At 42.6% G+C, this 27,139-nt stretch overlaps 3 protein-coding genes across 3 annotated transcripts; 2 read left to right on the top strand and 1 right to left on the bottom strand.

Annotated features, from left to right (window-relative positions):
• The first annotated feature begins 1,714 nt into the window (after positions 1–1,714).
• Positions 1,715–5,230, top strand: LOC120817684 (zona pellucida-like domain-containing protein 1). The gene is made up of 10 exons (XM_040174140.2): positions 1,715–1,940; positions 2,162–2,388; positions 2,526–2,716; positions 3,152–3,224; positions 3,312–3,409; positions 3,598–3,681; positions 3,806–3,977; positions 4,353–4,455; positions 4,558–4,581; positions 4,695–5,230. Exons 1-10 carry the CDS (start codon positions 1,847–1,849, stop codon positions 4,850–4,852), a joined length of 1,224 nt encoding a protein of 407 aa, XP_040030074.2. The 5' UTR covers positions 1,715–1,846; the 3' UTR covers positions 4,853–5,230.
• On the bottom strand, positions 5,083–8,052 carry LOC120817700 (uncharacterized). The gene is made up of 4 exons (XM_040174164.2): positions 6,791–8,052; positions 6,558–6,616; positions 6,391–6,469; positions 5,083–6,244 (listed from the first exon to the last, which is right to left on the bottom strand). Exons 2-4 carry the CDS (start codon positions 6,604–6,606, stop codon positions 5,407–5,409), a joined length of 966 nt encoding a protein of 321 aa, XP_040030098.2. The 5' UTR covers positions 6,607–6,616; positions 6,791–8,052; the 3' UTR covers positions 5,083–5,406.
• Positions 8,053–8,335: 283 nt separating this feature from the next.
• LOC120822699 (uncharacterized) lies at positions 8,336–26,792 on the top strand. Its single transcript, XM_078098282.1, has 31 exons — positions 8,336–8,565; positions 8,763–8,986; positions 9,600–9,761; positions 10,310–10,489; positions 10,694–10,814; positions 10,907–10,999; positions 11,088–11,307; positions 11,387–11,549; positions 11,783–11,971; positions 12,058–12,232; positions 12,896–13,035; positions 14,116–14,292; positions 14,625–14,737; positions 14,834–14,991; positions 15,407–15,634; positions 16,178–16,516; positions 16,585–16,733; positions 16,877–17,126; positions 18,381–18,551; positions 18,631–18,788; positions 19,041–19,181; positions 19,252–19,393; positions 19,596–19,747; positions 19,959–20,084; positions 20,303–20,492; positions 20,985–21,065; positions 22,372–22,523; positions 22,910–22,996; positions 24,334–24,480; positions 24,667–24,861; positions 25,020–26,792. The coding sequence occupies exons 1-31, from the start codon at positions 8,442–8,444 to the stop codon at positions 25,104–25,106; spliced, it is 5,034 nt and encodes a 1,677-aa protein (XP_077954408.1). The 5' UTR covers positions 8,336–8,441; the 3' UTR covers positions 25,107–26,792.
• The last annotated feature ends 347 nt before the right edge of the window (positions 26,793–27,139 follow it).

Here is a 27,139-nt window from a genome sequence, read left to right as displayed (position 1 = left end):
TATGAAAAATAATTAGAATAAGAATATTAACAAGAGAAAGATGAGAAAGTTAAATCCAGCAAAATCGTCAGACTGAATTGTCTCCCATAAAACCCAAAAGCTGACTAGTTGGCTGCTTTGGTTGAGAGGAATTAGTTGTTGACAGCAACATTGCTGCTTTTTATATTCATATTTGTGAGACCCTAATTTGTTTAGGCTAAAATAGTAGAAGTCGAAATGTGTGTGGATTTAAAGGTACTTAGTTGTTAGAACTGTCAATATGCTGTCTGGAGGAAGTTGTGTCTCACAGCTGGTGACTCACAGCATTTCAGACAAAGAACAACAAGTATTTGATGTCTAGTTCTTGCCAGCAGATGACACCAAACTACCGACGGAGGGAGGCCGAGTAGCAAATCCATTGGAATTTAAAATTAATATATTGCTGCCCAATGACATCGCTCGCCACTTTAACTCAAGTACTGTACTTTGGTACAATTTTGGGGTATTGAATATATTTGCTTTATTTCTCTTCTCTTACATACTTCTACCCCAGAGCATTTCGTAGATAATTAATGCTCCATGAATGCAATAGATGTATTATGTCCCTTGGTAGCAAGGGACATAATAATTTAACTATATCTTTACTATGGTACTTGAAAATACTTTTACTCAGACAATCGAATTTAAATCTATTTTTAAAGGCAGGACTTTTGTGTTTTAGTGGAGATTCTTTTAAGTGATGCTTTGCTTGCATTAATCAGTGACTGATTCATTTTTCATATGATTAAAGAATAAATGTTTCTAGCAAATTATTGCTATCAAATGAAAAAATCCTCTGCAACTTTTGAGAGTTGCAGTTGTTTTTTAACATATTTGCTGTGTGAGTGGACAGACGACATTCACACACTGACGATTCATTGGCTAACGATCTTTACTGTGACATGCCCACAGAGTGCAGCACTAGATGCTTCCCAGTGTATCCTCTTTCTCCCACAACTAAATGTGGCTCTTGCCTTGGGCCGCCGTTTTCATTGTTTTCCAATGTGATTATGTGTCAGTAACCATTATACCTTTTTTTTTTTGAGAAAACCCCCAGATGGTTACATTAATAACTACCACAGCGCTCTTGCCATCTAGTGTATCTAACTACAGCGTTCCTACTAAAGACAATTTCTATTCTACATCTTTTGTGCATCAATATTCATTAAGAATTCAAGTTTCATCCAAATTTATACAATGAAATCAAATTCATTTGAGCATTTTATGGAAGCTACTCTACAAATACCATGCAATATACCTGTCATTCTGACCAAGCACCTGCAGGATTTTTGGAAGGGTTGCCTGGATGTTTTTTTAAACATAACTTTGAACCTTAACGCAATAACAACATAACTGTCATCTTAACTGTTCATTTCTGATGAAAATAAACCTGAAGCAGTTGTTATTGTCAACCCAAGAGATCTATGTCAAATCTCGCTGACAGGTACATCTGCTGGGCGTAGGTGCTTGCTCCCGGCAGGGTTCACTGTCGGATGTCAGTGGTTGAATGTCATGGTGGAAACGGGGAGAAACTGTCTGTATGTAAAGTGACCGAAAACCGCTTGAAAGAAGCGCTCGAGTGTCATGCCTCTATGGTTGGATGTTGCTATAAAAGCCACACTGCACAACACAAGACACCAGGTAGCAGCAAGGGTAAACACGGCCTCGTAGGCCTCTATCCAAAATTAATTGATTTTAAACTTTATATTTTTAGGATTAGCAGCTTAAATCTACTTTGATAAATAGCTAATATATTGTTTTTTTGTATAATTTTGGCGTTTTTATTGTTTTGTATTCATCCCTGGACTTCCAGCATCATCAGAACAGCATGATTCTCCATCTTTGCCTCCCTCTGCTGGTTGGGCTCCTGCATCCAGCTCTGTGTGTCTACAACTGCTCGTCTCAGTACGAAAGAATCCCAGGTGTGTCAAACTATCACCGAGCCGCATGGTTTGCTTCAGTATGAGTATTTCTGAAAAATTCAGTGCAGAATGTAGTTTGTGAGAAGTAAAAGTTGTGAAAATAACCTTTTCACAATGGTTGTCAATGTAATGTATATTTTCCTCTTTCAACATCAACTGATTCTCTTTTTGTTCTGCACCATCAAAAACCGTCAAGTATTTTCCCTTCCCTTCTCTTACAGACAATTCGGACGTGACAGTCGTCTGTGGCGCCAGAACCATTAATTTGGAGATCAACCTGTGCACAGCTCAGTGGGCAGGCTTCAGCATCACAGACCTCGCTCTGAACGGAAACCACAATGCTTCAGAGTGCCAAGGCTCGATGGACAACAGTGTAGACCCTCCAGTCATCCGTTACCAGCTCCCCGTTAACCACAGTCAGGAGAACCCCTGCCGCCAATCTCTGCAGGTCAGGACGTGTCTAGAGGAGAATTAACGTACGCATAGTTCCAGTGATGGGACTATGCGTACTAACAACACTTCTTTTGGGGTATTGTGGCTGTATAGAGGGATTTCTTGCAATGGTTGTTTTGTTGTGTTGTTCAGATTGTGGATGAGATACCGGACCCCACAGGTCCATTCAGTAGCTTCCTAAGTATCCAGGCAGCGATCATCACCGGGTTCATTGACACACCCGGATCCGACCAGGGGTTGATCAGCTACTCCACAGACCTCTACTATCACTTCTCCTGCCGCTACCCGCTGGAGTACCTGATCAACAACACACAGATTGTGGCGTGAGTAACAGGAAGTTCCTTTTAAAGAAATCCTGCAATGCCCAGAGGGGATATCTTTGATATACACTATCAGAGGCCCCGCATATAGAAAGTGCAGGAGGTGCAGTTGCATAGGGACTGAACCAAACATCAGTTAGGACTTACATCAACATGGTTACGGTGCTACCTGCTAGATATTCCCTCTGTATACATGTCAATATTAATGTAACTTTAACAGAACTATATGCGTATTCTACATCAATCTTAAAAAAATACCTTTAACTTTTTGGGTGTTATTGTCATATATACATATGCAATGAAGGTTGTTTGATGTTATGATGATGTCCAATGTCAAGCCCCTCATTGATCATCTTTACGATGTGTGTGTGCTTGCACTCCATTGCCTTTTGTTTGGCAACAACAACTGACAAAAACTTTCTTTCCATCATTTATAAGCTCCTCAGTTTCAGTGGCCTCCAGCAATAACAGTGGAACGTTCATTGATACCCTAAGAATGAGCGTCTATAATGTAAGTGTGCATTTAGTTCTTTTAGGGTAAAATCAGTCAATGGAAACCGCTCTATAGTAAAGTATGTCTGATTTCCTCTTTCTCCAGGACTCTGACCATGCCTACCCGTTAGTGGTGCCTTCCACAGGACTTGAACTACGCACCAAGATCTATGTAGAGGTCAAGGCTGTTAACCTCACAGGAAAGTAAGTAATTAGCATTGGGATGAGTCGATGTTTATAGTGAATTCTTCTCATCAAAAAACAAATACATTACATTACATGTCATTTAGCTGACGCTTTTATCCAAAGCGACGTACAATAAGTGCATTCAACAAATATTGACATCAAAAGTTCTTGCTGCAAACAGTAAATCATTGGCCCACTGATTTCAGTTTCCATGTACTGCTGGACCACTGCTTTGGCACTCCCACTGCTTACAACGTGTCGCAGACTGAGCAGCACAACTTCTTCACAGGGTATAAACACACACTTAAACACACACTTCGATAGTTTATCTTTTTACATGGGGAAAAAATGTCACTTATCATCGCTTAACATTACAAATGTAGATGGCATCCAAATATTTCTGCTCTCCGCTAGGTGTTCAGTGGACCCAAGGACGTCTGTGACAAGCAACGGCCTTTCAAATGTTGCCTGGTTTAACTTTGAGGCCTTCCGCTTTGTCCAGCACCGCAGCCAGGATGTGTCCAGCATCTATCTGCACTGCATAATGAGGCTGTGTGAGCCCACCAAATGTCAGGAGCTCCTGTCTGTAAGTGCACAATTTAGAGAATGAAATGCAAATTAAACAACTTTCAAAGGTTCCCCAATGATAATATTCCTTAGACCGGGAGTTGTATTGTATGATGATACATATATCACTGTGTATTTAACCTACCCTTTTAAAATTACACACAATGTTGAGCAGACAACGTCACAGTGAAAGACTCGATCTGATACAAAGACATCTACTCAAAACATTACATTAAGACATTTGTGGATGTACTAAGAGGTATTATTGGTCTTATTACATAACTGACCCTGATATCTTGGACATTGTGATTTATGATATTCTCCTACACTTGAGCATGACGTTTTTCCTCATATAACATAGATCTCACCCAACTGAATGTGTGTTATTTTTCAGGCCTGTGGAAAGAGAAGAAAACGCTCTGTGAGTCCTTTTGGAGAAGAAAGCAGCGAATCTGCCACTGTTACAGTTGGACCGCTTTACACTGCTGCCGTAGAAGGTAAGAAACCAAAAACATACTGTGTATGTAACAAAATATACTGTGTGAACCAGAATGAAAAGTTAACTTTTTCTCTGACTTACTCCTCTTCCCCATCTAAAGACAGGCCAAATGCAGCTGCTTACAGTGAGTATATTGTGATCTAATTCATCATTATAAATACATTTGTATATCTTGGAGGACCTGGGAAGACAACACAAAAAGCCTTCTTGAATAACCCCCCTCCCTGCATGCATCAGGTAGTGACGTGGCATCAGAGAGGGACGAGGTGAAAGTGGCGGCTCTGGTCGTGGGGTTGGTGTTCGGATCGGCTGCTGCTGCTTTGCTGGTTCTGGCTGGCTGGTTCGCCCTGAAGAAGTTTTATTGGGCGGGAGGATTGCCCCATGCCTTTAACTGATCGGTCAATTGGCCAATTAGCTTTGCCTCATAAGATATTATAATGGTATATTATATGTTTATTGGTGAAGGTGAAATTTGAATTCGTTTTGTAGTGTAGTAAATGTAGTAATCACGGGACAATTTATTATACACGCTAAGCACCTCTGTGCTGTATCTGCAATCATTTATTGTGTATGATGGAACAGTCACACCTGAACTATATACAAAAACGACACATGAACTTGGGCATTTAAAAAACAATAATTTTAATAAACAGTTACACAGTATACACATATGTATAGTTTTCAACAGAATGTACATACTGTATTCTCTGCAGTATATATATATATAGAAGTCAGATTTTTTTTTTTCATATTCAAAATAAAGTTTGAAATCTGATTGGTTGTGGTTGATATAACATGCGCTGTAAACAAAGGACATAAATCTAAAGCAAACAATGAATATTTACAGCCTACTTATTTTATAATAGCAAACAGTTGACCAAATGCATGGATGTGAATGGAATTATTCACTTTTTTATTGTTAGCTTTGTGCGAAGAATGTACAGTTGTCTCACTGCACTGAGTGCATAATGTCCTGGATGAGAGCAGAGAGTTTGACTGTGAAATCCCCCTGCAAGGAGGAAGAAGAAACAGGAGACAGACCGTAGGCTCCCTGGACCTCCGACTCCTCCTCAAGCCCCTGAAACAGCCTCTCCATTCGGACGTCGAAAACTTGGCTCTGCAGGGCCGCATTTTCGCAGAACCGCTCCATGCTGTCTGTGACGTCCGCCTTACAAAGGCGGGACGTTCCCAGCAGAGCGGCAAGCTCAGATTTGAGAGCCCCTGTCCTCTCTTGCGCCTCCATTCTCAGCAAACCCACTTCCTGTCCCAACCTGGAACTGATTTCCAGCCAATGCTCCGACTCGGCTGCCTCTTGCTCACCGCCGCTGATCTCTTTCAGACGGTCGATCATCTCGACGGTTTTAGCGTGGAAGTCGTCAATGACGGCGGCCACCTTGGCGCTGCTGTGCTCCATTGTTTGGCTCACCCACTGGAAGGCTTCCTGGTACAGAGCCGGATTGGCCTCTGCCTGCTCCTCTGCCGTCTCCAGGCCCTGCAGATAGAGGCTCAGCTGGCCGCACAAATCTTTGGTGTTGCTGCTGAGGGAGCTCTGGAGCTGCTGGGTGAGAGGAGCCAAACGCTCCCTCATGCTGGCCAGAGCGGAGCTAGGGTGGGCCGGAGATGGGGACAACCTCTCTCGTAGCTCGGCCAGCTCCTGGCGCAGACGGATGCGCAGGCGCTCCGACTCCATGTTGAGTTTGCGTTGCATCTCTTCTGCCACGGGGTTCTTGGTGAGGTCATCTCGGCCGTAAAGGTCACTACTGTCGATGTTGGTCTTGTAGATGTTACTGAGCGAAGAGGCACAAAAAGCACTTTATTAGACAGTGTTTTGATGTTTCTTCTCTTTAGGTATTTTCCATTTCACCTGAGTGTATGGACACCGATGTATTTGGGGTCTTTAACCAGTTTACAGTGCCTAGTTTAGTCAACTTACTCGTCATCCTTAATAGGTTCTGTCTTGTCATGAGCCTGGTTGGCTTTCCGAGTTGCCTCCTCTGGTGTGAGTGGGTATGCTGCAGATAAAGGAAAAAACATACCTAAAAAAATATATACAAATGCAAAATAAAGGCAATTTAACAGTATTTGAGGAACAGTGTATACCTGATGCTGCCAAGAATGACAAGGCGAAGATCACAACTTTTAGATGCATTTTTAACTGTCTGTATAGGGACAGAAGAAAAATTATTACATACGTATTAAACATCAGAACAAACAAATGACTAAAAACATTTTAGGAATAATACATTTCTAATTCCTTTTCCAAACATTCCCTTATCTGTCTAACAAAGGAGACAAGAATAAGATCAATATGTGAAGAAGTGGCTAGCCATTACCTGAGGATCAGGGGTCTGCAGAGGGACTTCTCCTCTCATCCGACTTATAGGTCCTTGTTATCAGAGAGTCTGCCTGTGTAAACAGTCAACACGTGGAGGGTCAAACCGATGACAGAACACACATACACACACCGAGCTACAAAGACACGTACTCACTTACAGAGCCCACACACACAACAAACGGAAAGAGGCGTTGCCAATAAAAGTCCCCTGTTGAACCCTCATAAAACTTAACTTAACTTTCAAAGGGAGTAAGTACTCTGATTAGAAGCATTATCGGATAACAGGAGAAAAACTAGATATTGATGATATAGAACGATTGTTGCACACTCGGTTGTGTGTCCTTATTCCAAAGAAAAAAGGAAAAACTAGGTAGAAGTTCAACGTTGCGACCCCAAAAAACGGTTCAACAAGTCCAAGTTTGGGTGTCCAAAGCTAACTGGAAATGTGGCTGGATTTCAATTCTTTTTACATCAAAGCCTAACTTTGCCGGGAACCAGATTTATATCAGTATTTACACAGGGTTCACAACCTGATGTTGCTTTTGCAGCATTATGCAAGATTTTTGTTTTTGCTTTGAATGTTTTATATTGTGTAAGAATTCAGTGTATCCACTTTTGGATCCGCTCATGGAGCTTTGATTATGAAAGCTTGTTCTGATTATTGACAAACAAAATTTTACAAATTTAAAGCGGCTTAAAAAAAGCAAAAGTGAACACTGCTGCTTATGCAAAACGTTTGTCCTGTTTCTTATTCACCATCAAAAGAAAAGATAACGTTTGTGCATTATGGAGTTCACATGATCATTCACACTGTGTTATTTCTCCGTTTACATTAGTAATGCAGAGGAAGTGCTTTGTCAATGATATCCTGTCCATGATCCCTTTAACCTATAGAGTATTTGTGAGTGACATGGATGTGTAGGTGAAAGGTGAATCCTGTTTAGTTGGGTAAGTATTGAGACGTCACTGTTGGGTCATAGTCCATGGCTACCGTGATGAAATATGCGCCCTTTTCCAATTATCCAAAGTCCAACATTTATTTCACTTCAATAACAGAGGGAGTGAGATATTTGATCATTGAAAAGATAGCTGACAAAACGATAACTTTAACATATTATGTACGCCCTTAGAAAGCCTTGACATGAATGAAGTTTATGGGCCTAATATGTAAATTTCAATGGGAATGGAGTAGCTGCTGTGATGCACATTGTCCTTAAAATACTCCTTCCTTCCTCTAAAGCAAAGCTGTGTTGATGTACCTTGCAAGCCAAATCTTTAATCAGTTGCATGGTAGGCTTGAGAAGAATAAAGGGGGGAATATGACCCGGCAGCACCAGGCGGCCGCACTCTGTTTTCCCTGCTTATTTCCACTGTCACTGTCACCTAACCTCACAGGCATCATAAATCATTCAGCAGGCCATTGCAAGTGATGCAGCACAACTATCCTGCTACTACATCTCTGTCCTATACCAACAGACAGATCAGGACATGTGTGCAAGACTACAGCAGACAGGAGTGAGGTTACTACAGCATCTTCAAATACTTCAACTTCTTTATTGGCTACGACCAAAACGAGGCAGGATATCAAGAGACTTTTCACAGGTCCTGGATGAAGAATTTAAAAACCTCGGAAGCTGGACATATTAACTATGCTATGGACATGTAGATGGGAGAGTTTCAGGTGTGTGTGGTGGCTGAGTGTTGTGCTTCTTAGTCTGGTCCATGGAAACAACTTAAGTCATCAGTTCCAGGAGAGGCCATCCTGCCGGCCAGGTATGCTATCTTGACTGTACACTAGGGTATTTCGATAAGAGGGCAAGAAATGAACTAGTATTTGACGCATACATCACACAAACTCACACACGTCCACCGTTAACTTTCTGTAGATAGTTTTGGCAAGCAACAGACCACCAGTGTACTTCTTGTATTTCTCTTAAGTATGTGTATGTATTTATTTATTTATGATTTAGGTTTCTACTGCCCTTTGGGGAACTTCATTCCAGTCCCTTGTCCCAGAGGAACCTATGGGCCAACTTCTGGTGCAACGTCCATCAACAGCTGTCTCAAGTGTCCTGCTCAGCACTTCTGTCCTGGACCAGGCCTGTCCGCCTCCCTGCCCTGTGGTCCTGAGGCTCAGCAGCCTCTCTCTGGTCAAGACACCTGCGTTTGTCTGGGAGAGGGACAGATTTTCCAGGTGACAAAGGGTTCTCACACGATTGTACAGTAGGATCAACCAGGTCATTACTGCAGCATTTACCTTCTCTAAAGTGGGTTCACTGTATGTCAACATTTTAATATCAACTCCACCTCGTACTTTAATCTCTTCTTTTATTTTATCAACCATTTTTTCTTAAGCGTATGATTTTATTTATTTTACTTTATTTTGCATCCCAGGAAACATTATGCAAAGTAACGAGAGAGTAGTTTCCTCACTGAGAGGAAACTTTACACCACAATCTGTTACGTCAACCTGAAAGAGCTCTAGATCAGATTCCTTTGCTGTAGGCTTGAGTTTCCTACTCTGTTGCAGTCTGCCCTGGTAATTAGCCCCTATAGTCGTCACTTAATAAGGACTATTTGATTTCATTTTCTCTGATTGATCTATGAGTGATTGGGGGAACAAATAAGGAATGAATAAATAGTGGAAGGAAGGCAGGAAGGAAGAGTAATAGAAGGAAGGAGAGCTACATTTTGATATGCATGTTCATTAATGAATGACCAGATGAGCAAATCAGGTCACAAACGGGCCGCACTGTGAACTGCATGCAGCGTTCTACAATAAAATGTTTAAACTGCATTTTCTGCAGACCAGTGATGGGAGGTGCCACTGCACCATCGGCTACCAACCTGCCAACAATGGAGAGGCGTGCGTACACAAACTCTACTATGTCTGCAGAGATGGAAGAACTCGTTCACAGTACGGAGACTGTCTGGACAGATATCAGTGGTTACTTCATTGCAGGCAACAGGTTAGGCTTTGTTCAATTGTATCACACACAGATGCAGGCCTGCACACTAGTACAGCAAAGGTTATCTATAACTTATCCTGATGATCTGAGTGAATGACGCTTAAGGATTTTGATGGACTGCAGATGAGGTCTGTTTACAGAACACACTGAAAAAACAAGCGCTGCATTCATAGAACAAGGCTAATCATTACAACCTAGATGTCTTTGGCCTTTCCGCCATGAACCTGACAACAGTTTACCTGGCAGAGGGTTAGTTCCACTTAATATTTAACCATTAACTACTTCCTGTGACTGTCAGTTAGTGAGGCCCGCACTGTGCTACCCATTTGTGTCACTGCGCTCCATAGAAGTATTCGGTACAAATAACCTTACACCTAGTTACACACTCAAACTGGGCATGAGTTGAGAGGGATTTTTTTTTTTAAGTGTGTCAAATCATTCTTATTCGGAGAAAAGATGAGTAATACAGTATTTGCTTGGTTTAAAAAATAATTATAGTTGACTAATAAAAACCTACTATTAGCTTTGCACTGGTTTCTTTTCTGCAGGTGTGTCCCACTGAAGAGGACTACCGGGGTTATGACGGGGAGCTTGGTCTGTGCGTATGCAGAGAGCCTCCTGGAAGATCTGCATGTGGAGGCCTTTGTAGGAGAAGGCCAGCTACTGAGTTAAAGCTCAACTGCCAGTACAATGGAGATATGGAGCTGGTGTGGAGCTACGGCAGTCAGGTCAGTAAAGGCAGTTGCTAATTCATACAAACTCACATTAACATATTGATGCACAAAGGAAAAATTAAAAGGAATGGTTATGGGGCCATTAAAATCCCAATGTATCCGAGAAGTAATCTTTCTGTTATCCATATAGTATTTCCATTGCCTTTTTTTAAACAGACCTATATATTGTAAGCACTATTATCGTGTATGTTGTGTCAGGTGACAGGCGTCTCTGGCAGCGGGCTGGATTTGTTTTTTAAACAGTCAGACTTCCTGGGGACTCCTCTGTGTACCAGTTATCTCAACTCTTCACATGCTGTCTACATTGTTCAGACCACCGGTAAAGACACGCACACAAGTGGCTTTCTCTCTGTCTTTTCTCCTCCATCTTCATCTGTATCACACATCTTAAAACCTATTGTCCGATTGCAGAGGCAGGCTTCATCGGCCTCCTCAGCGGCCTCCCTAAGGAGCTTCAGCAGGTCTTTCCTGACGGCACACAGTGGGACACTCAGACTTCAGTTGGTTTGTCAAAAACACATTTCCTTATCGTCAGAAGAGATAATGATGAATGAGCCACATTGAAGGTCCTATAATGTCGTTGTTTTTTTAGGGAGAGATTCTGGCGTTCTGTGGGAGATCACGGAAGATGAACACATCAGTCGTGAAGGAATAGAAATGAATTCCAGCCACAGGAAGGGAAACAAGAGTGATACCAAGGAAGAAGTGAAAGACACAAGTGTAACCGGAGTCCTGAACCCCACAACGTGTCTCCGTTTGGGGGACGTTATACTCTTCACTGTGGATACACGTCTCTATCCTCAGTATGATCTGTAGGTTAAATGCTAAGCCTACAAAATGTGCACGTCCATTTTTGCAAATGTCTTATTTCCTTCACTTCATGTCTGGCAGTGACAACTTGTACAACACAAACAGAGACTTCGACTGGGGCGCATTCAGACAGCTGAAGGAAGAGCTGACCCTGTCTTGGACTCCTCCTAGTTTCTTTGCAGTGGTCTTTAGCCAGCCCGGAGTGTACGTTTTTACACTGAGCAGCAATCAGCACAAACACTTGGTAAGGGAATTTGAAATAACAAATGATTTTCTGACTTCTGACCTGCTATAGGCTGAACAACAAACACAATTCTTTAAAGGATTGAGATAAATTAGACAGGAGTGCGTATCCAATCACCAATATAGGTATGGCGTGCTGATTCCTTTGATCAAAATCAAACAGGAGTACACAGTATCTGAAACAAAACTGTCACATGTCCCCCTACCTTCTGCTCTCTAACTTTTCATACCTAGTATGTGAGGGTGATGCCTGCAGGCGGCCAGTGTTATGAGCCAAGCCCATTCTTCCCCACCATCCCTCGACACGTGACCAGGGTGGGAATCAGTAGGAGACGCAACCTGCTGCTGCGGCCGGACTGGCTGGTGACAGGAGGACTACTACTTGGAGCTGTGGTCATCCTGTGTATTTGTGTTACACTGCTGGTTAGTGTGCATTCCCAAACACACACCATCAGATGTTCAAAGTATCACTTATTCACATTCATCTATCAATCCATCTCAACATTTAGATCCTGTTTCGTGAATATGGATGGCCTGAGAAGCAGCCAATCACAGCCCGGTATCGTTTGTCACAGCTGTCCTACCAAATGGACGACTACTCGTCAAAAGGATCGAGGGTGATGTCACTGAGGAAGATCCACCGAAACCATCAAGCTCAAATGACACAAGACTCCATTCCGCCGGGTACAATATTCCAACCCACAGTCGCAGAGACATGATCTCTGCTCATTCATTTCACGCTTAAACGCCATATGTTAAATAACCTGCATCACGTGAATGGATGCCCCTGCAGTGTGCACATAACACACAAACACACAGACTCACACAGGAAAACTGACACTTGTTGAGTTGAAGACCCCATAAATTCTTATATATTGCTGACGGTGACCCCCGGGCGTTGCTCCCACCCAACCTGTTACTGGTGAAAAGGCTCTTGTCACAATCCTGATGTCACAGAATTTTGGAAATCCCCGCTATGACTATTATGAGGCATTTTTATGCAAATGCCACAATAAAACTTTTAAACTTTGCTACAGTTATCAATTGACTGTGCAATAGTGTGTTAAGAAGGCACAAGCCATTATCAAAACAAGGACATATAACATCTCCTCTCAAAGGCCAGCTCTTTGTAAAATGCTTCGGCCAGCAAAGAGTGGGCTGTTTGCTTAAGAGTGAAATGATTTATCAAAGCTTCTGATGTGCATATATCAAGAAAAGCGTGTACCAGAAAACACTAGAGCAGATGTACCAAAACATGCAGATACGGGCAACGCGGTCCATGTTCGTGAGGGGGGGGGTTATATTCTAAAGGTCTGTACTTGTTGTGTTTTACTTTTTTTCTTTCAGTCTGTGCCGACACCTTGGACGAGTTTTGGGATTATGAGCATCAGGTTGATCTGGAAGCATTCAGCAGCAACACCTTCTACAACCTCCTGCTCAAACAGAGTCTGTCCGTCACCGCACGCCTTGGACAGCTCACCACTGAGGCCTGTAGCTCTTGGTTTAAACACAAAAAACAAACCATTAAAACAGGAATGACACACAGTTGCTCTTTTTTTCGGATTCATGTAGTTCTTTTCTAAAAGGCTTCTTATTCTCCACAGATACAATTATGTATTAACATACATTAATATACTTTAAATTATTGTTTAATGAATATTTAAAGCTTTAGGATCCACTAGGCTGCAATGTATATAATGATGCTTTTGTTTACACTATCCTAATGGATAGATAACATCTCACATCACTTTGAAAGATATATATTCGCTTTATTGCTAAGCTTTAGACTAGAAGATTGGGACCACTCTAACAAGAAGCTACCACCAGCCACTGTATGACCGGAAACAGATGGCAACAGCGGGCCTGGCTGTCAGGAGTTATAAAAACCTGCCCTCCAGTACTGGTCCAGCTCACTAATTAGCATTTCATATCTTGTTTATTGAAACCACACAAAAGAAAATCACTAACAGTTTAAAGAGGACTTTTTGCTCAACGCATTAATCTTTTCATATAGTGATCCTTAAAGATTTACATATGGTATGCACATATTTTTTACTTTTGGACAGAGCCACGCAAGCTGTTTTCCTCTGTTTCCAGTTGTTGAACTAAGATAACCTAAGCCAACCAGATGTTGCCTGTAGCTTCATATTTACATTACATATATGAAAGTGTTATTGATCTTCTAATTATCCTCTGGGTTTATATCCTTATGGTTGAAATGCACTTATTGTAAGTTGCTTTGGATAAAAGCGTCAGCTAAATGACATGTAATGTAATTAATCACATCTTATATTGTAGCCTGAATGTAAGTCTACATCCCAACAATGATTTCTGACAAACCACAATACAAACTGTATTTACTAACCCCAGTATTGGAGACAGATTGTTGTTACAGCCCTCAGGACAGCTGTGGTGCTAAAGATGTAAGTGGAGATGCCACACATCACAACTATGGGTCACAGGCCTGAATGTCTTACCAGTGCAGGCTGCGTTGCATCGGGTGTCTGACCTGATAGCTACATTTTAAGACATTTTGTTCTCACATGTATGTGTCTCTTTGTATCCAGGTAAAGGAGCTCTATCAGGGAGTTCTTGGGAAACTGCAGCTACTCCACCCTGGCCTGATCACCGAGGAGAGAATGGGAGAGGGATGTGAGAGGATGAGGAGGGAGGTGGAGAAGGAGGTGGTACGACGGAAGACTCTGGCCTCACAGCTGAGGACACTGCTTGACAGTCAGCTGCAGGTTTGTTTTACACAGCGTTCACATCAGTACATCCTCTGTTATTTAAGATCAGGTGGGTGGCTTCTAAACTATTTATTCTACCAACACGGATGAGAAAATAGAAAGAGGATGAGAAGGTTTCCAAAAGAAATTTTCGGCTGAAATTATTAATTTTCCAACATGCCGAGCATTTTAGACTTGAAATGGGAATATGATTGACTGATTCATCCAAATAAATAAATAATAATAAATCTTCCGTTTACCAATTATCAATAAATGCACCAATTGCATCAATTGTAGGTTACATACTTAGTACGTGCCGTTAGGTGTGAATGTTTTTGTGGTTTCTCCAGGTCTTGAGGCGAGAGCAGCAGGCTCAGCAGAGGGTGCACAGCGTGTTCATAGCTCAGCTCAGAGAGTGCACAAGACTACTCTGCAAGGCTCACGACAACAATCTCCAACAGAGGTAAAGCTTCCAGTCGTCCCTCGCAAAGTGACACAAACGACAAGAACGTTGAGTAAAATCGCCTGACATCTTCCGTCTGACGTTTGCCATCTTCAGTTTGACCCAGCGGCTGAGCGCCCTGGTAGAGGAGATGGGAGAGCTGGTGTCAGCAGAGTGCCAGCGTCAGGGGGCCTGGGGGTTTCTGGGGGAGGGTACGGGGGCCAAGCTGCTCTGCCCTGACTCTGGAACCGTGCTGACCAAGGACCACATCTTTGGTGATGATATTAAAAAAACTCTTGCCTTGAATTTTAGAAAAACAGCACCACCCGTTGCTTAAAAATGTGCACTACAAGAAAAAATGTAGATAAAAGAAGTACACAATTCTGTTCTGCAATCAGCAATCATGCGAATATGCCCACATGTTCCCAGTTTAGGGACATACGTCCAATTTTTACGGTACTGAAAACATGCATACCTAATTAGCTAATTCAAAAAGTATATTCCAAAAGTGGCTCTCCCACTGTAATATAGAGGTGTACATAAACAATAAAGACACATAACCCTTTCACTTGACTAAACTTCATCAATCCATTTAAAAACAAATGAACAGTAAAAGCTGTCCACGCTTCATGTGTCATCTGTCATAATCATCCACTGTTTGATGATCAATCTTTTCCCGCCTTCCTTCAGCTCCTGATGGATCCATGCGTCCTTGCAGGGCCCTTCATTGGGATTCAGTCACAGGGCTCTTAAGGCCGAATGCTCACAGCCACATGCTGCTGAGCAGCGGCCACAACGTGGCAGTGCCACCTGATTTCTTCATCAACCCACAGACCGGCAGAGTGATGCCCATAGCGGGCAACGTGGCCTACGACCCCGCAAGCTCTACTCTGGTTTCCACCACAGGCTCGTGTTCAGGTAATGTGCCAGGATGGGAAGGCGAGACGAGGCGGTTTGACCTAAATTGAAAAAAGGCATTCAACAATGGAAGCAAGATACTTATTTTTACATTGTGGATAACTTATAGCCATGCTATGACAATGTATTTACTTTTTCTTAGAGGTTATAGGAATACCAGTCAAAATGTTGGACACCCTTTCTTCTGAGTAAAGGGTGTCCAAACCTTTTGACTGGTACTGTATATTATCAGCAACAATTATTAAAAAACGTTCAAATCAGTTTAGACATTAGGTTCTTGGATTTGGGGATGTCATTTAAAAACGATATTTCCGTTTACTTCAGAGTGAAAGTGAAAGTGAAAGTGAGAGAAACCTGTAAATGAATCGTAGAAAAGGGCATAATATTACAGTCCTGGGTCTTTGAAATTGCATCAAAAGAAAATGACCAGAAAGGGACAATTTCAGGCGAGACCACACCATATGGTAAATTAACCCGGGGGTCTTTTGTACCTGTGTCTGTAGTTTGCGGACGTTTTAATAAACTAATCTGTTCTTCTCTCAGGAGACAGCAGGAAGTGGGACAGTCCCCTCCTTCCTTTCCTTCCTTACCCAACCTCCAGCCACTCAGAACAGCCTCTGTCCAACACTCGTCTTAGAGGCCTCAGGCCGGGCCAGCAGCTGCAACTGGGAGTTCCCATGGCGGACCCGGACACAGGAGTGCCAGTGCCAATTCTGGCTGTGACCATCCACCCCCAGACAGGACTCGTCTACCCACTGGGCGGGGTGCACGTCTGTCCCCTCACCCGCCTGCTGCAGCCCATACAGATTGGCTACCCCATGCTGGACTCCAAAACGGGGAACGTTGTGCTCATTGTTGGGGTCAGTCTGGATCCAGCATCAGGTTAGTACTGACGCTGAAACAGCCCGCGTTGACGATATCACACAGTGAGGTAACTGTGTCCCGTGTAGGAGTTGTGCTGCCAGTCGGTGGAGTCCTGCTGGCGGAGTCCTTTATTGAACCTCTAAGTGGCCGGATGTTGAGAGTGGGAGGTGCAATCATGCAGACTGGGCAGCTGCTGCCTAACGCTGGTGGATACCAGACCTTCCTAGACAGCAAGGTGCTGTACCAACAAATTCCCTTTTTGAGCTTGAAAACAGCAGCGGGCAAAAATAATTTCACACGGACAACCGATTCATTCCGTATTTTAGATGTTGAGCCAAAAGAAATGTCGTGAGTGAATGTAAAACGCTTCTCCGTTAGGTTCTGTCCGTGCTGTTCAAAGTGTTGGAGCTTCTGAAGACACTGACTGACGTGTGGGGATCAGATCAAAATTTGCAGCACCATCAGGGCAGCGAGAGAGGGAACGGCCGCCATGATCATCTGGTAGCTGCAGCCAAAGAGCTCCAGCAGGCCTGGGGACGCAGCCTGCACTGCCAGATGCAGCTGCAGACCAGGTTGGGTATCCTCCTTGACTGGGCTGCAGGTCTGCAGAAGGATGGCGGGACTTTGGGTGAGGAAATGACAGCAAGAGGGAGTAGTCTGCTGTGAGCAGGAGATGGCAAAGTTACTTCTCTATTTGTTTGGTTGGTTCTCCCTCCTCCTTCTGTTGTTGTTGTAAATGAGGTGCTCTGTTTCTTCTTTTTTTAGCTGTCGATCTTTTCATAAAACCTTTTGCTTGTGATTGCAAACAGATTGTCCTAAAAGTAGATTATACTTTTTTCTCCGTTTACTGTTCTCTTTTTTACTTTTACTTCTCTTTTCTTTACACCTGTTTGGGAATACCATTTCAATGGGAATACCATTTACTGAGCGCGCACAGCTGTTTTTGAAACTAAGAGCATTTATATTTAAAAAAAACAACCTTTATGTATTCTTTTTTGCTGCTCTCAGGTATCACAGTGTTGCCCGTAAGTGCCTTCTAATACTGAGATCAAAAGGAGTTTCAAGCATAAAATGAATTATGCATTTTTCATGAGCCTAAGGTGGAAAACATTTTTCATAGCTCAAATGCTTTTCACATGGCCTTTAATTATCAAAGGCGACCCCCTCCCCTCTTCATAGACCAAGCAGTAACCCATGCACATATTAGAATACTTAGTAATTATGTTGTTCTGACATATATTATATAAAATTTCTTTTGGATTTGAGATCTGGTTTATCTCATAATTGTGCCGTGCTTAATATAAATCTCACTGGGATTAAATTACGTAAACATGAATTGCGCTGTGAATGGCATGTTCACTTCATTTGTTCCGCTGTTTCATCTCACTCTCCTGAGTGTCAAATTTCCTTAGTTCGGAAATATTGTTGATCTGCTCGAGGCCTTTTCCAATCTGCCCTTCGTGACAGGCTTACCGTGTTCTCTGCATGGTTTCAGCTGCTGTGGGTTATGCTCTCACATGGGCTGTGCTGGATCACCTGTTTCTTATTTCTGCATCTCATTGTGTTTAATATACGTTGCCAGATGTGCCTTTCAGTCACAATCCACTCTCACGTACCTCACTCTGTGTGTTTATAGAGTTCACTTGTGCTTTTGCAAGGCATAGATTTATTGTTGCCAAATAAACACAAAAGTAGCACTATAAGAAGAGAATGTAAAATCAAGTCTTTGCTGTACTGGTTAGAAAGTCCTCACCTACTTCTGATGCTGCCTAACTTGCTAGAACAGTTTTTCCATAAAGATTCAGGGCAGACTTAAATATTTGAACACCATGTCATATTTTGTTCACTCTACTCCAACTTTCTTTTGTGTTGTCCAAACCAGGAGAGATGCCTCTCCCAGGTTCAGATGTGTGTGTGCCCGCTCTGCTGGGGATGGAGTACCCTGACCCAATGGGATCTGGTCTGAGTGTGCCCGTGCTGGGGGGTCAGGCAGACTTTGTCTCTGGAAAAATAATACCGCTGGCCGGTACCATGGAGGACCCCGATGGAAAAGGTACTGTAAGACAGAAAAAATTGCACTGGTTCACAGTTCACCTAATCCACTTTTTCCATTTCTGTGTTGCACTTCACAGGCCTGGTGGCTATCTGTTACGCTTCTCAGACTGTGGACCCGGTGACTGGGGTGTTGACCCCAGTGGTTGGAGCCAGGTTGGATGCGTCCAGGAAACACGTTGTGCCAGTCACAGCCTCTTACTGGCTGACGGTGGCCAGTGAAACTGACAGTGTGCAGGTGGGAAAGCAATTCAGAAGGGTGTTTCCATAAAGGATAAAACACAAGAAACCTTTAATTTAAATAAGTAGCATGTTGGTGATGCACTTCTCCACCTGATGTTTATTTTTTATCCTAATAAATACCGCAGGAGGGCATTTTTTATGTTAAGCGATGTGTGCTCCAGCATTCCATTTTACATTCCATTGAAATTATTTACATGACATTTTAGCAAAGTTGACTATTTTTTCTTGTTATGCTATTGTATGCCAGGTGGAGGCGCTGCAGAGGGAAGTGTGTGCGCGAAACACTTACTGGCAGCAGCAGAGGCAGCGGGAGGAAGATGTTCTCTCTGACCTGGACTTAGCCGCCTTCCAATGTCTCTTTAGAGTTACAGAAACAAAGTCTCATCAGGTCAGTGGTACAGTTTGCTGTGTGTCCGCACATATATGCCTCCACAGTACTAGTGTGTGCTCTGCTGCAGGTCCAGTGGTCGGGGATGCAGCTGAAGGAAGCAGCCATGGAACTGCAGGGTTCGGCGCAGATGGAAGTACAAAGGAGAGCAGCTCGGCGCTCCCAGTTGGCTCTGATCTTGCCTCTGCATGTATTACACATCCTCACGCAGGGTAAATTGGCTGGCAAGCAGGCGATATGAGAAGAAATGAAGGAAATTGACGACCTCCACTGTGGTTATATGCGTTGCTTTGTCAAAAGACTGACACTTCACACCAGTATCTCACAGAGCACCTTTCAGTTGTAGAGTTATTTGCATAATTGTAATGTTTTATTTGGGTTTGTAGGAAGTCTTTGTGCGTTCTGTCTGCACAGGTGACGAGGAAGCGTGGGAAAGGCAGTGTGCGTGGCACTCAGAGCTTGTGGCAGGCCTTGATAAGCTGGATGTAAGTATGGAGCAGCTGCAACAAGACCAAGAAAAATGGACAGCACAAGGAGGAGACTGGGCTTCAACCATGCATGCTACGGTCAGATTACTGGATTTTCCGCCTGTTTTTTGCACTGAAGCTTGAATGGTGACCGACACAGGTCAGGCGTTTAGCTCCCTCCCCCACCAAAAATGCCATAATGATTGAACTTTGGTGCCAGACAAGATGTACTCAGTCACATTGTCATCCGTTCGTAAATGACCTATAATGCTTCTTCTCAAGGTCAAGCCTGTGTGTATTCCTCCTGCAGGACAGAGAGCTGAGACAGCGAGAGTTGTGGGAGCAGTGTTGCTCCAGACTGACAGAGTTGGAAGTTGCTCTTAACGCACTGCATTCTGTCAGACACCTCTCTCAACTCCGCGCAGACACTGCTCAGGTTTAAACGCGCAGACATATAAAGAAACCTACATATATGATGCAAGGAAGTCTTGGGCACTTTTTGTTTGCCAGTTGGTTATTAACTCTGTTTATTTAAACCTGAGATGTCAGGTCATGCTCCTTGTGCTTAGTTGAAGCAGTTCAGAAATATTTGTTATATTGTAATATGGTTACATCTTGGTTTTCTGAGCTACATCTCTCTTCCTGTTTGTCTAGGCAGTGCTGTGTGGAAACTTTTGGTACAGGGAATATGGTCTGGTCAAGTGCAGTGGACACAGGCCGACTGTGGAGCGCAGGGGTTTGCTTCAACAGATGGCTTTGCCTCTGCTGGAGAGACTGAACAAGCTCCTGGAAGACAAACAGCCTACCAGCTCCTCTCCCAACACCTGCAATCAGCACATTTCTGGTACCAGATACGGTTGCTATATTTACTACATGATAAGGGTACTCATACATAACAGCAGCCCTGTAGTTTTCAGAGAAAGAACAAGCCCGGATCAATAATGGTGTTATTTGGTATCTGTATTTTTTTTAAATGCAATATTTGAAATGGCCAGTTATTGCACTCTGTGATCCTCCAAATCCCTGGATCATTATCCCTAGATTCATTATCTACATTTCGCCAACAATTCTGTTACTATATTTAAAGGATTTATATGGCTTATGCTATTTTACTTTTTAATTATGTCAAAAGATCACATGAAAAGACCAAACCAAGCCCAACAATTACTCCATTGAGCGTTAATGTTTAATTTTTAAAAAGGCTAATTCATTTTTCCCTGTGGATGCAGAGGCTATAACAAACATCACCTTAAATAGGATTAAATGGTTCATTTGTTGACCTTATGAAAAAATGATCAGCTTGCTGGCTTGTTCTTAGAGAGGGATTTCTGATGAGTTTCAGGTTTGTCGACAAAGCAGGCGTATGGGTTGGAGATAGCCTCTGGAGTCTGGACAGCCTCTGTTCCCAAAGTAACAGGTATGTGCTTCTCAAGCCCCTTAAGCTTTGTAATAACACATCGGTGTGTAGTGGCCCACAAGCCACCAAAGGGAGGGTAGGAGATGACCACGGGATGGGAGGGAGGGAGCCTGAGTCTCGGGCCCGCTACAGGCCGAGTCGGGGCCATGAGTCTCGGGGCCGGTACGGGCCGAGTCGGGGCCATGAGTCGTGGGGCAAGCCCCCGGGGTCGGGGGCTTGGAACGTGGGGTCGGTACTGGTCGGGTCGGGGGGAGGGAACGTGGGGCCGGTACAGGCCAGGTCGGGGGCATGGAACGTGGGGCCGGTACAGGCCGGGTTGGGGGCATGGAACGTGGGCAGCTGGCTCGGGGGCATGGATCGTGGCGCTGGCTCGGGGGTCGGGGGCATGGATCGTGGCGCTGGCTCGGGGGCATGGATAGTGGCGCTGGCTCATTCAAAAAGTCTCATTCGGGGAAAAAAATGTCAAGCTTTGATTTTAGATTGATGTCTTGTCTGGATGAATTGACATATTTTAGTCTTAAACTGCACCGTCTGTGAGATATTTCTATACATAACATCCATCAAATTACAACATGTCATTTTTACTTTTCGGTTTAAGATACATCAAGTTAAGTTTGTGAGGGGTTGTTTTTTCTCAAAAAGAGGCCAATCCATTCTTTTCTCTGAATGGGACTCAATGAGTACTTTTGATCTTGACTCCCTCACAGAGAACCACACAATAAAAGACTCTAAACAGCTCACACCCAGTGTCTCCGTCCCCCAAATTCTAGGTAACGTGTGGTAACACACGTGGTGTGTCACAATAACGGTATCCATCAACACTTGCAAGCTGCTTAGCAGGGGAGTTTTTGTGGTTGTTTTGCAGAAGTGTGATGTTCCCAGCACAAAATGTGCTGAGGTGAACACCTTCTGTTTTTAGATCGCCTTAAACACGTTCACAGTGTGCAATCTGCATTACAATTGTTATTATCACAAGAGTAAACTAGATTACAAATAGCTTACACCCATAAATATAAGCATGCTGATATCTTTGGAATAATGCTCTTAGGGTAATTACTTGCATTTGGGAATAAATTAAATATTACTTTCAAATATTTGTCAGTACTGAAAAGATGGTTTGTGTTTGGACCAACAACCAGAATAACAAAAAAAAAGATAAAACCAGTCAAAACCGTCAATATTAACATAGTTCTTGTATCCGACTATCTGTTGCCTGTTTACATGTCAAATTAAGACAGTCACAGCTGCAAATTTGGCATATGTTTAGTAAAATAACTCGCTAACTTAGATATTTTGTTTTGTTCAGACACAAACCAGAGCTTCATAGACGTCCTGGATGCTCAGTGGGAATGTGAAGGAGAGCTGATCCCTTTGGACCTCTCTGTCCTTAACCCCAGAGAGCTTTTGGTCTACCAGCACGGACTGTTCCTCATGCACACATTGCATGGTTTAAAACTGGTTTGTGCTGGTTATTTTCAACCTTATTTCTTATTCTTTTCTTTGTTGTGTTTGTAACTGTTGAATGTAGAGTCCTGTGTGCAGCCTGAAGTACTGAGGCAGGAAGCCCTCTGACTATCTCAGTATCCCAGTTAAAGACCAACGTAGCATTTGGTATGAGAGCTCCAGGGCTTTAATCTGACTTTCCTCAAGAGTTCTGGTGCATATCATCCCTTAAATCTCATTTTGCATTAACATCTTGAATACTTTCCCTTGTATTGTTTATCTTGTTTTCTTGGTGTCATTCCCTGTTACACACATCCATTTATTGCTGTTAGCTTTTGTGGGCTGAGCATTAAATGGAATTCTGTTAAAAAAAAGGCTTGGATTGTTTTCTTCCCCAACAGACACCATCCATTTCACTTCAGATTGCAGCTAGTCTCCCAAACAACAGCTACCTAAAAAACGCCTTCAGAAACTCCTTCTTTTATCAGGTAAATCTGAGCTTTTCTTTCTGTGAGAGTGTAACTGGAGATTATCCTGGTTTTTTCAGTGACAAGAAAAGTGACTGATAAACTGGACGATGTATATTAAATGAGGCCCCACAAAATATAATAGCTGAACATTTGAGGCTGTTTCAATATAGGTTGGTACTTGATACAAACCAGAACCTCTCTCTGCTATCTGCCAGAGTTTTTCTGTACTTCAATATTATGTCAAACGGCTCAACACCCCAGCAGCAGCTTGCGGTGAGTCCTCGAGGGGCATCAAAAGCATTGAAAGTGAAGGCTTTATGGGACATCCTGTTCAGCTCTGCTGATCTCTGAAGACAAAGGTCTCACCCTCTGCTTACAGGGGAGAGAAGTCACACCAAAAGACAATTCAATTCAATTCAATTCATTTTATTTTGTATAGCCCCAAATCTCAAATTACAAATTTGCCTCAGAGGGCTTTACAGTCTGTACACATACAACATCCTCTGTCCCGAAACCCACCATCGGCACAGGAAAAACTCCCCAAAAAATGAAAAAAACCTTCCAAGAGGTAAAAAAGGAAAGAAAGCTTAGGGAGAACGTCAGAGGATTATAGTTTCCGCACAGTTTGCTTTAGGTTCCGTGTTTGAGGGTTGAGGGTTATTCTACGGAGCAGACTTTCTTCTTGTTGCTATTCTTCTTTCCAGAGGAGCAATAGCGTCCAGCGCCACTCTCAAAGAGCCTGTAGCAGTATCGACAAAATTATTGATCTGGGATGGACTGAGGTTCTCACAGGAGTCTTCTTGTATCTTGAGGCAGGGCACTGAACTTAGAGCAGAAGGAATGGCTTCTTTAAATGAGGCAACAGCGGTATCCGATAAGCGTAGACTGTAGAAACCCTTGGCAGGAGGAGGTGGTTCCGATAGTAGAAATTCAGACACAGACACAGGAGATCAAAAAAAATGTATCCACAGCATTTGGGATTCCTGCTTGCACGCAGGCATACAATTTTCTATTTTATGAGGCAGACTTTCTTGTAAAATTCCTTTAGAGAGCTGCACACTTCCTGAGGAAACCAACTGCACACTGTGGGTAACCATTTTGTGTAATGGCCTCAATAACGGCCTGAAACCATAAGTGTGTCCCATTTTTGAAGCGTATCACTGATTCATATCTACTGCTTGTTTGGATGGGTTTCATATACAGCCATTCAACACTTAAAATCTATTAAACTCATTTCCATTTCTCAAAGTTCATTTCATTACGTATCGCCCCCAAATCACGAATGAACCCGTACAACACGAATGTGTCTTCCAACAGCGGCGATGTGTTACCGCAAATGAGTGCTCTGTTGACAGGAGGCAGAGGGGACGCTCTTTGTCCGTCGCCAGAGGCTGAAGTCGGTTGGAGGTTTCTCCCTGCTGCTGCTCCACTGTCTGTCCCACATCAAGATACACAACATGAGCTCGGACTCCAGTCCTGTCTTCCAGAGGCTTTTCTTCAAGGTAGAGGCAAACTCTCAAATGGTGCATGAATCACTAAATGTTTGGGAAACATCTGTAGATTTAGATTTAAAATAAAGCTGAACGTTGTAATTTATGCTGTTCTATTTTTTTTTTGTGGGTTTGCTGTTAGTTTGGTGTCTGTTGTTAAAATGTAATGTATCAGGTGCGTTTCATTGTACATTATAGGTACTGCAGGGATGTTTGGGGGAGCTGTTTCATGCCAGACTGGGTGTGACCTCCTCTGGACAGGAACACAGTCGGTCTGTGTTACAGGACCAAGAGACCCCATCTGGAGTTTTAAAGAGGAGCCTTTCAGACTCCCATGCTGCTTCACTGCTTTGCGGGTCTCAAACACCAAGCAGAGGATTTCTGTCTGAAGATGTAAGAAGAACATCTTATATTTAATCATATTAAATGTATCTACTTTTAGCAGTGTAAACATTCTGTGGTTCTGTGCAAGAGTTGCAGGATATTATTCAATCAGAGCTAATCAGAGCTCTTCCATGTCCATTGTTGTGTGTCTGTGATTGTGTAAACAGGAAGTTGGGGAACTACAGAGGAAACACAGAGAGACCAGTCTGCTCACCCATCTTGAAGGACTTTTGAGAGAGAAAAGCTCTCTGTGAGGGAAATTCTTCTTCTTGAAAGAGAAGAAACAGGAGGGTTCTTTTATTGCGAGCGTTATGAGTGGCTCTTTTCAAAACTCTTTTTTTCAGCTTCAGAAGCAAGCTGGCCACCCTAGACAATGAAGGTCTCTAGAATTTCTCTCCCCACAGTGGGTAAAATTACCTTAACATTAATTAAATTAGTTAAAGGAGGAGTAAAAAGGAGTAAAAAGGAGGCTTGCGCAATAACTTCTACAATCTAATAGAATCCAGCTGAGGTAGAAACTCAGGACTCCTCCCTCATTCCTCTCTCCGTTTACAGCACCCCCCTGGCCCCCTCACATCTTTAGGATGAAAAGTCTCTGTTGCTGGCTTGGTTTTTACTGGCACGTTAGGCCACATTAGGCCTGTTGGAGATCAACACTACACAACACTGAAAAACCGGACAAAAAATTATTCTACGCACAGGAACTACCTTTTATCCACAAAATAAGCATGTTATGCTCTGTGTGATAATAACGTGTTTTTTTACATGAGCTTTTTTCATTGCAGATTTTTCAAACATATTGATACCTCAAACCAGCATAAAGTAAATTTAGCTTTAATCAGGAACCATAAAACTGGTCATTATGACATTAAGTACACTTTACTTATACGGTAACACAATCTTAACGCTAAATAATATATGTCCCATGAGCCACAAAGAAAGGCACATTTTTAAAAAAGTGTTTTTTTTATTCAATTATTTTTTGAAAACAGCAAAACAGTTTTGTTCTTTTAACACGTAACAACAGGAAAGCCAAATGAATAATAATCAAACACAAATAATTGTTTGACCCTTCACTTCCAGCAGCTGTTTAAAAAAGGAGGCTTGCGCAATAACTTCTACAATCTAATAGAATCCAGCTGAGGTAGAAACTCAGGACTCCTCCCTCATTCCTCTCTCCGTTTACAGCACCCCCCTGGCCCCCTCACATCTTTAGGATGAAAAGTCTCTGTTGCTGGCTTGGTTTTTACTGGCACGTTAGGCCACATTAGGCCTGTTGGAGATCAACACTACACAACACTGAAAAACGGGACAAAAAATTATTCTACGCACAGGAACTACCTTTTATCCACAAAATAAGCATGTTATGCTCCGTGTGATAATAACGTGTTTTTTTACATGAGCGTTTTTCATTGCAGATTTTTCAAACATATTGATACCTCAAACCAGCATAAAGTAAATTTAGCTTTAATCGGGAACCATAAAACTGGTCATTATGACATTAAGTACACTTTACTTATACGGTAACACAATCTTAACGCTAAATAATATGTGTCCCATGAGCCACAAAGAAAGGCACATTTTTAAAAAGTGTTTTTTTTATTCAATTATTTTTTGGAAACAGCAAAACAGTTTTGTCCTTTTAAAAATCACGTTTTTAGCAGGTCTCACCTCCAAAAGCGCATGATACAAATTGTATGTGGACACACATGCAGACATCTGTTTCTATTTTGGTGTCTTGTGTAGACAAATGCTTTTACTGAGATTTGAACACAAGAAGCCCAAAAGTTCTCCTCACTTTGTGGAAGAGGCTTTGACGGCAATGATTATGATTAACATAATTATTCCACAGACAAGTGCAACAACATTAAGGATCTTGGCAGTCCTCGATGCATCCACTGCTTTAGCTGATTCCCCAACAGCATTGGCATTTTGTACCTGTGAAAAACAAGTTTCAAAATGTATTTGATAGAAAAAATAAATTTCCACTGAGGAAATGATGTCATCAACAACGGTCATCATTTATCACTACGAAGAAGCAACCTGATGCCTTGAACGTTCACAGATGAGATGTACAATGTTACAAAACATTAAATGGTATATGTTTCGTTGGGGATTATAGGCCATCTATTAGAATACAGAAGCACACGCAGCAGATGGAGATAAAATAGTTACCTACCTTAGTGGAGAAGATGATAGCGGCAATGCCAATAGGCAGGCAACAGCATAACGTGTTAAAGATGGACCATATCAGGTAGGATGGAGCCACATCACGGTTCTGGCCTCT

The sequence above is a fragment of the Gasterosteus aculeatus genome, chromosome 1, assembly GCF_964276395.1.
Source record: "Gasterosteus aculeatus chromosome 1, fGasAcu3.hap1.1, whole genome shotgun sequence".
Classification (NCBI taxonomy): Eukaryota; Metazoa; Chordata; class Actinopteri; order Perciformes; family Gasterosteidae; genus Gasterosteus; species Gasterosteus aculeatus.
The sequence above is the reverse complement of the archived record's forward strand: the minus strand, read 5'-3'. Positions and strand labels throughout refer to the sequence as shown.

Excerpts from the sequence above, each read along its gene's own strand:
- LOC120817684 (XM_040174140.2), top strand. The coding sequence starts at position 1,847 with ATGATTCTCCATCTTTGCCTCCCTCTGCTGGTTGGGCTCCTGCATCCA. Across the intron at positions 3,225-3,311 it reads TAAGAATGAGCGTCTATAAT|GACTCTGACCATGCCTACCC; the intron begins GTAAGTGTGCAT and ends CTCTTTCTCCAG. Across the intron at positions 3,410-3,597 it reads GCTGTTAACCTCACAGGAAA|TTTCCATGTACTGCTGGACC; the intron begins GTAAGTAATTAG and ends CACTGATTTCAG.
- LOC120817700 (XM_040174164.2), bottom strand. The coding sequence starts at position 6,606 with ATGCATCTAAAAGTTGTGATCTTCGCCTTGTCATTCTTGGCAGCATCA. Across the intron at positions 6,470-6,557 it reads GTCATTCTTGGCAGCATCAG|CATACCCACTCACACCAGAG; the intron begins GTATACACTGTT and ends CTTTATCTGCAG. Across the intron at positions 6,245-6,390 it reads GAACCTATTAAGGATGACGA|TAACATCTACAAGACCAACA; the intron begins GTAAGTTGACTA and ends CTCTTCGCTCAG.
- LOC120822699 (XM_078098282.1), top strand. The coding sequence starts at position 8,442 with ATGCTATGGACATGTAGATGGGAGAGTTTCAGGTGTGTGTGGTGGCTG. Across the intron at positions 8,566-8,762 it reads GAGGCCATCCTGCCGGCCAG|GTTTCTACTGCCCTTTGGGG; the intron begins GTATGCTATCTT and ends TTTATGATTTAG. Across the intron at positions 11,972-12,057 it reads GTATTTGTGTTACACTGCTG|ATCCTGTTTCGTGAATATGG; the intron begins GTTAGTGTGCAT and ends CTCAACATTTAG.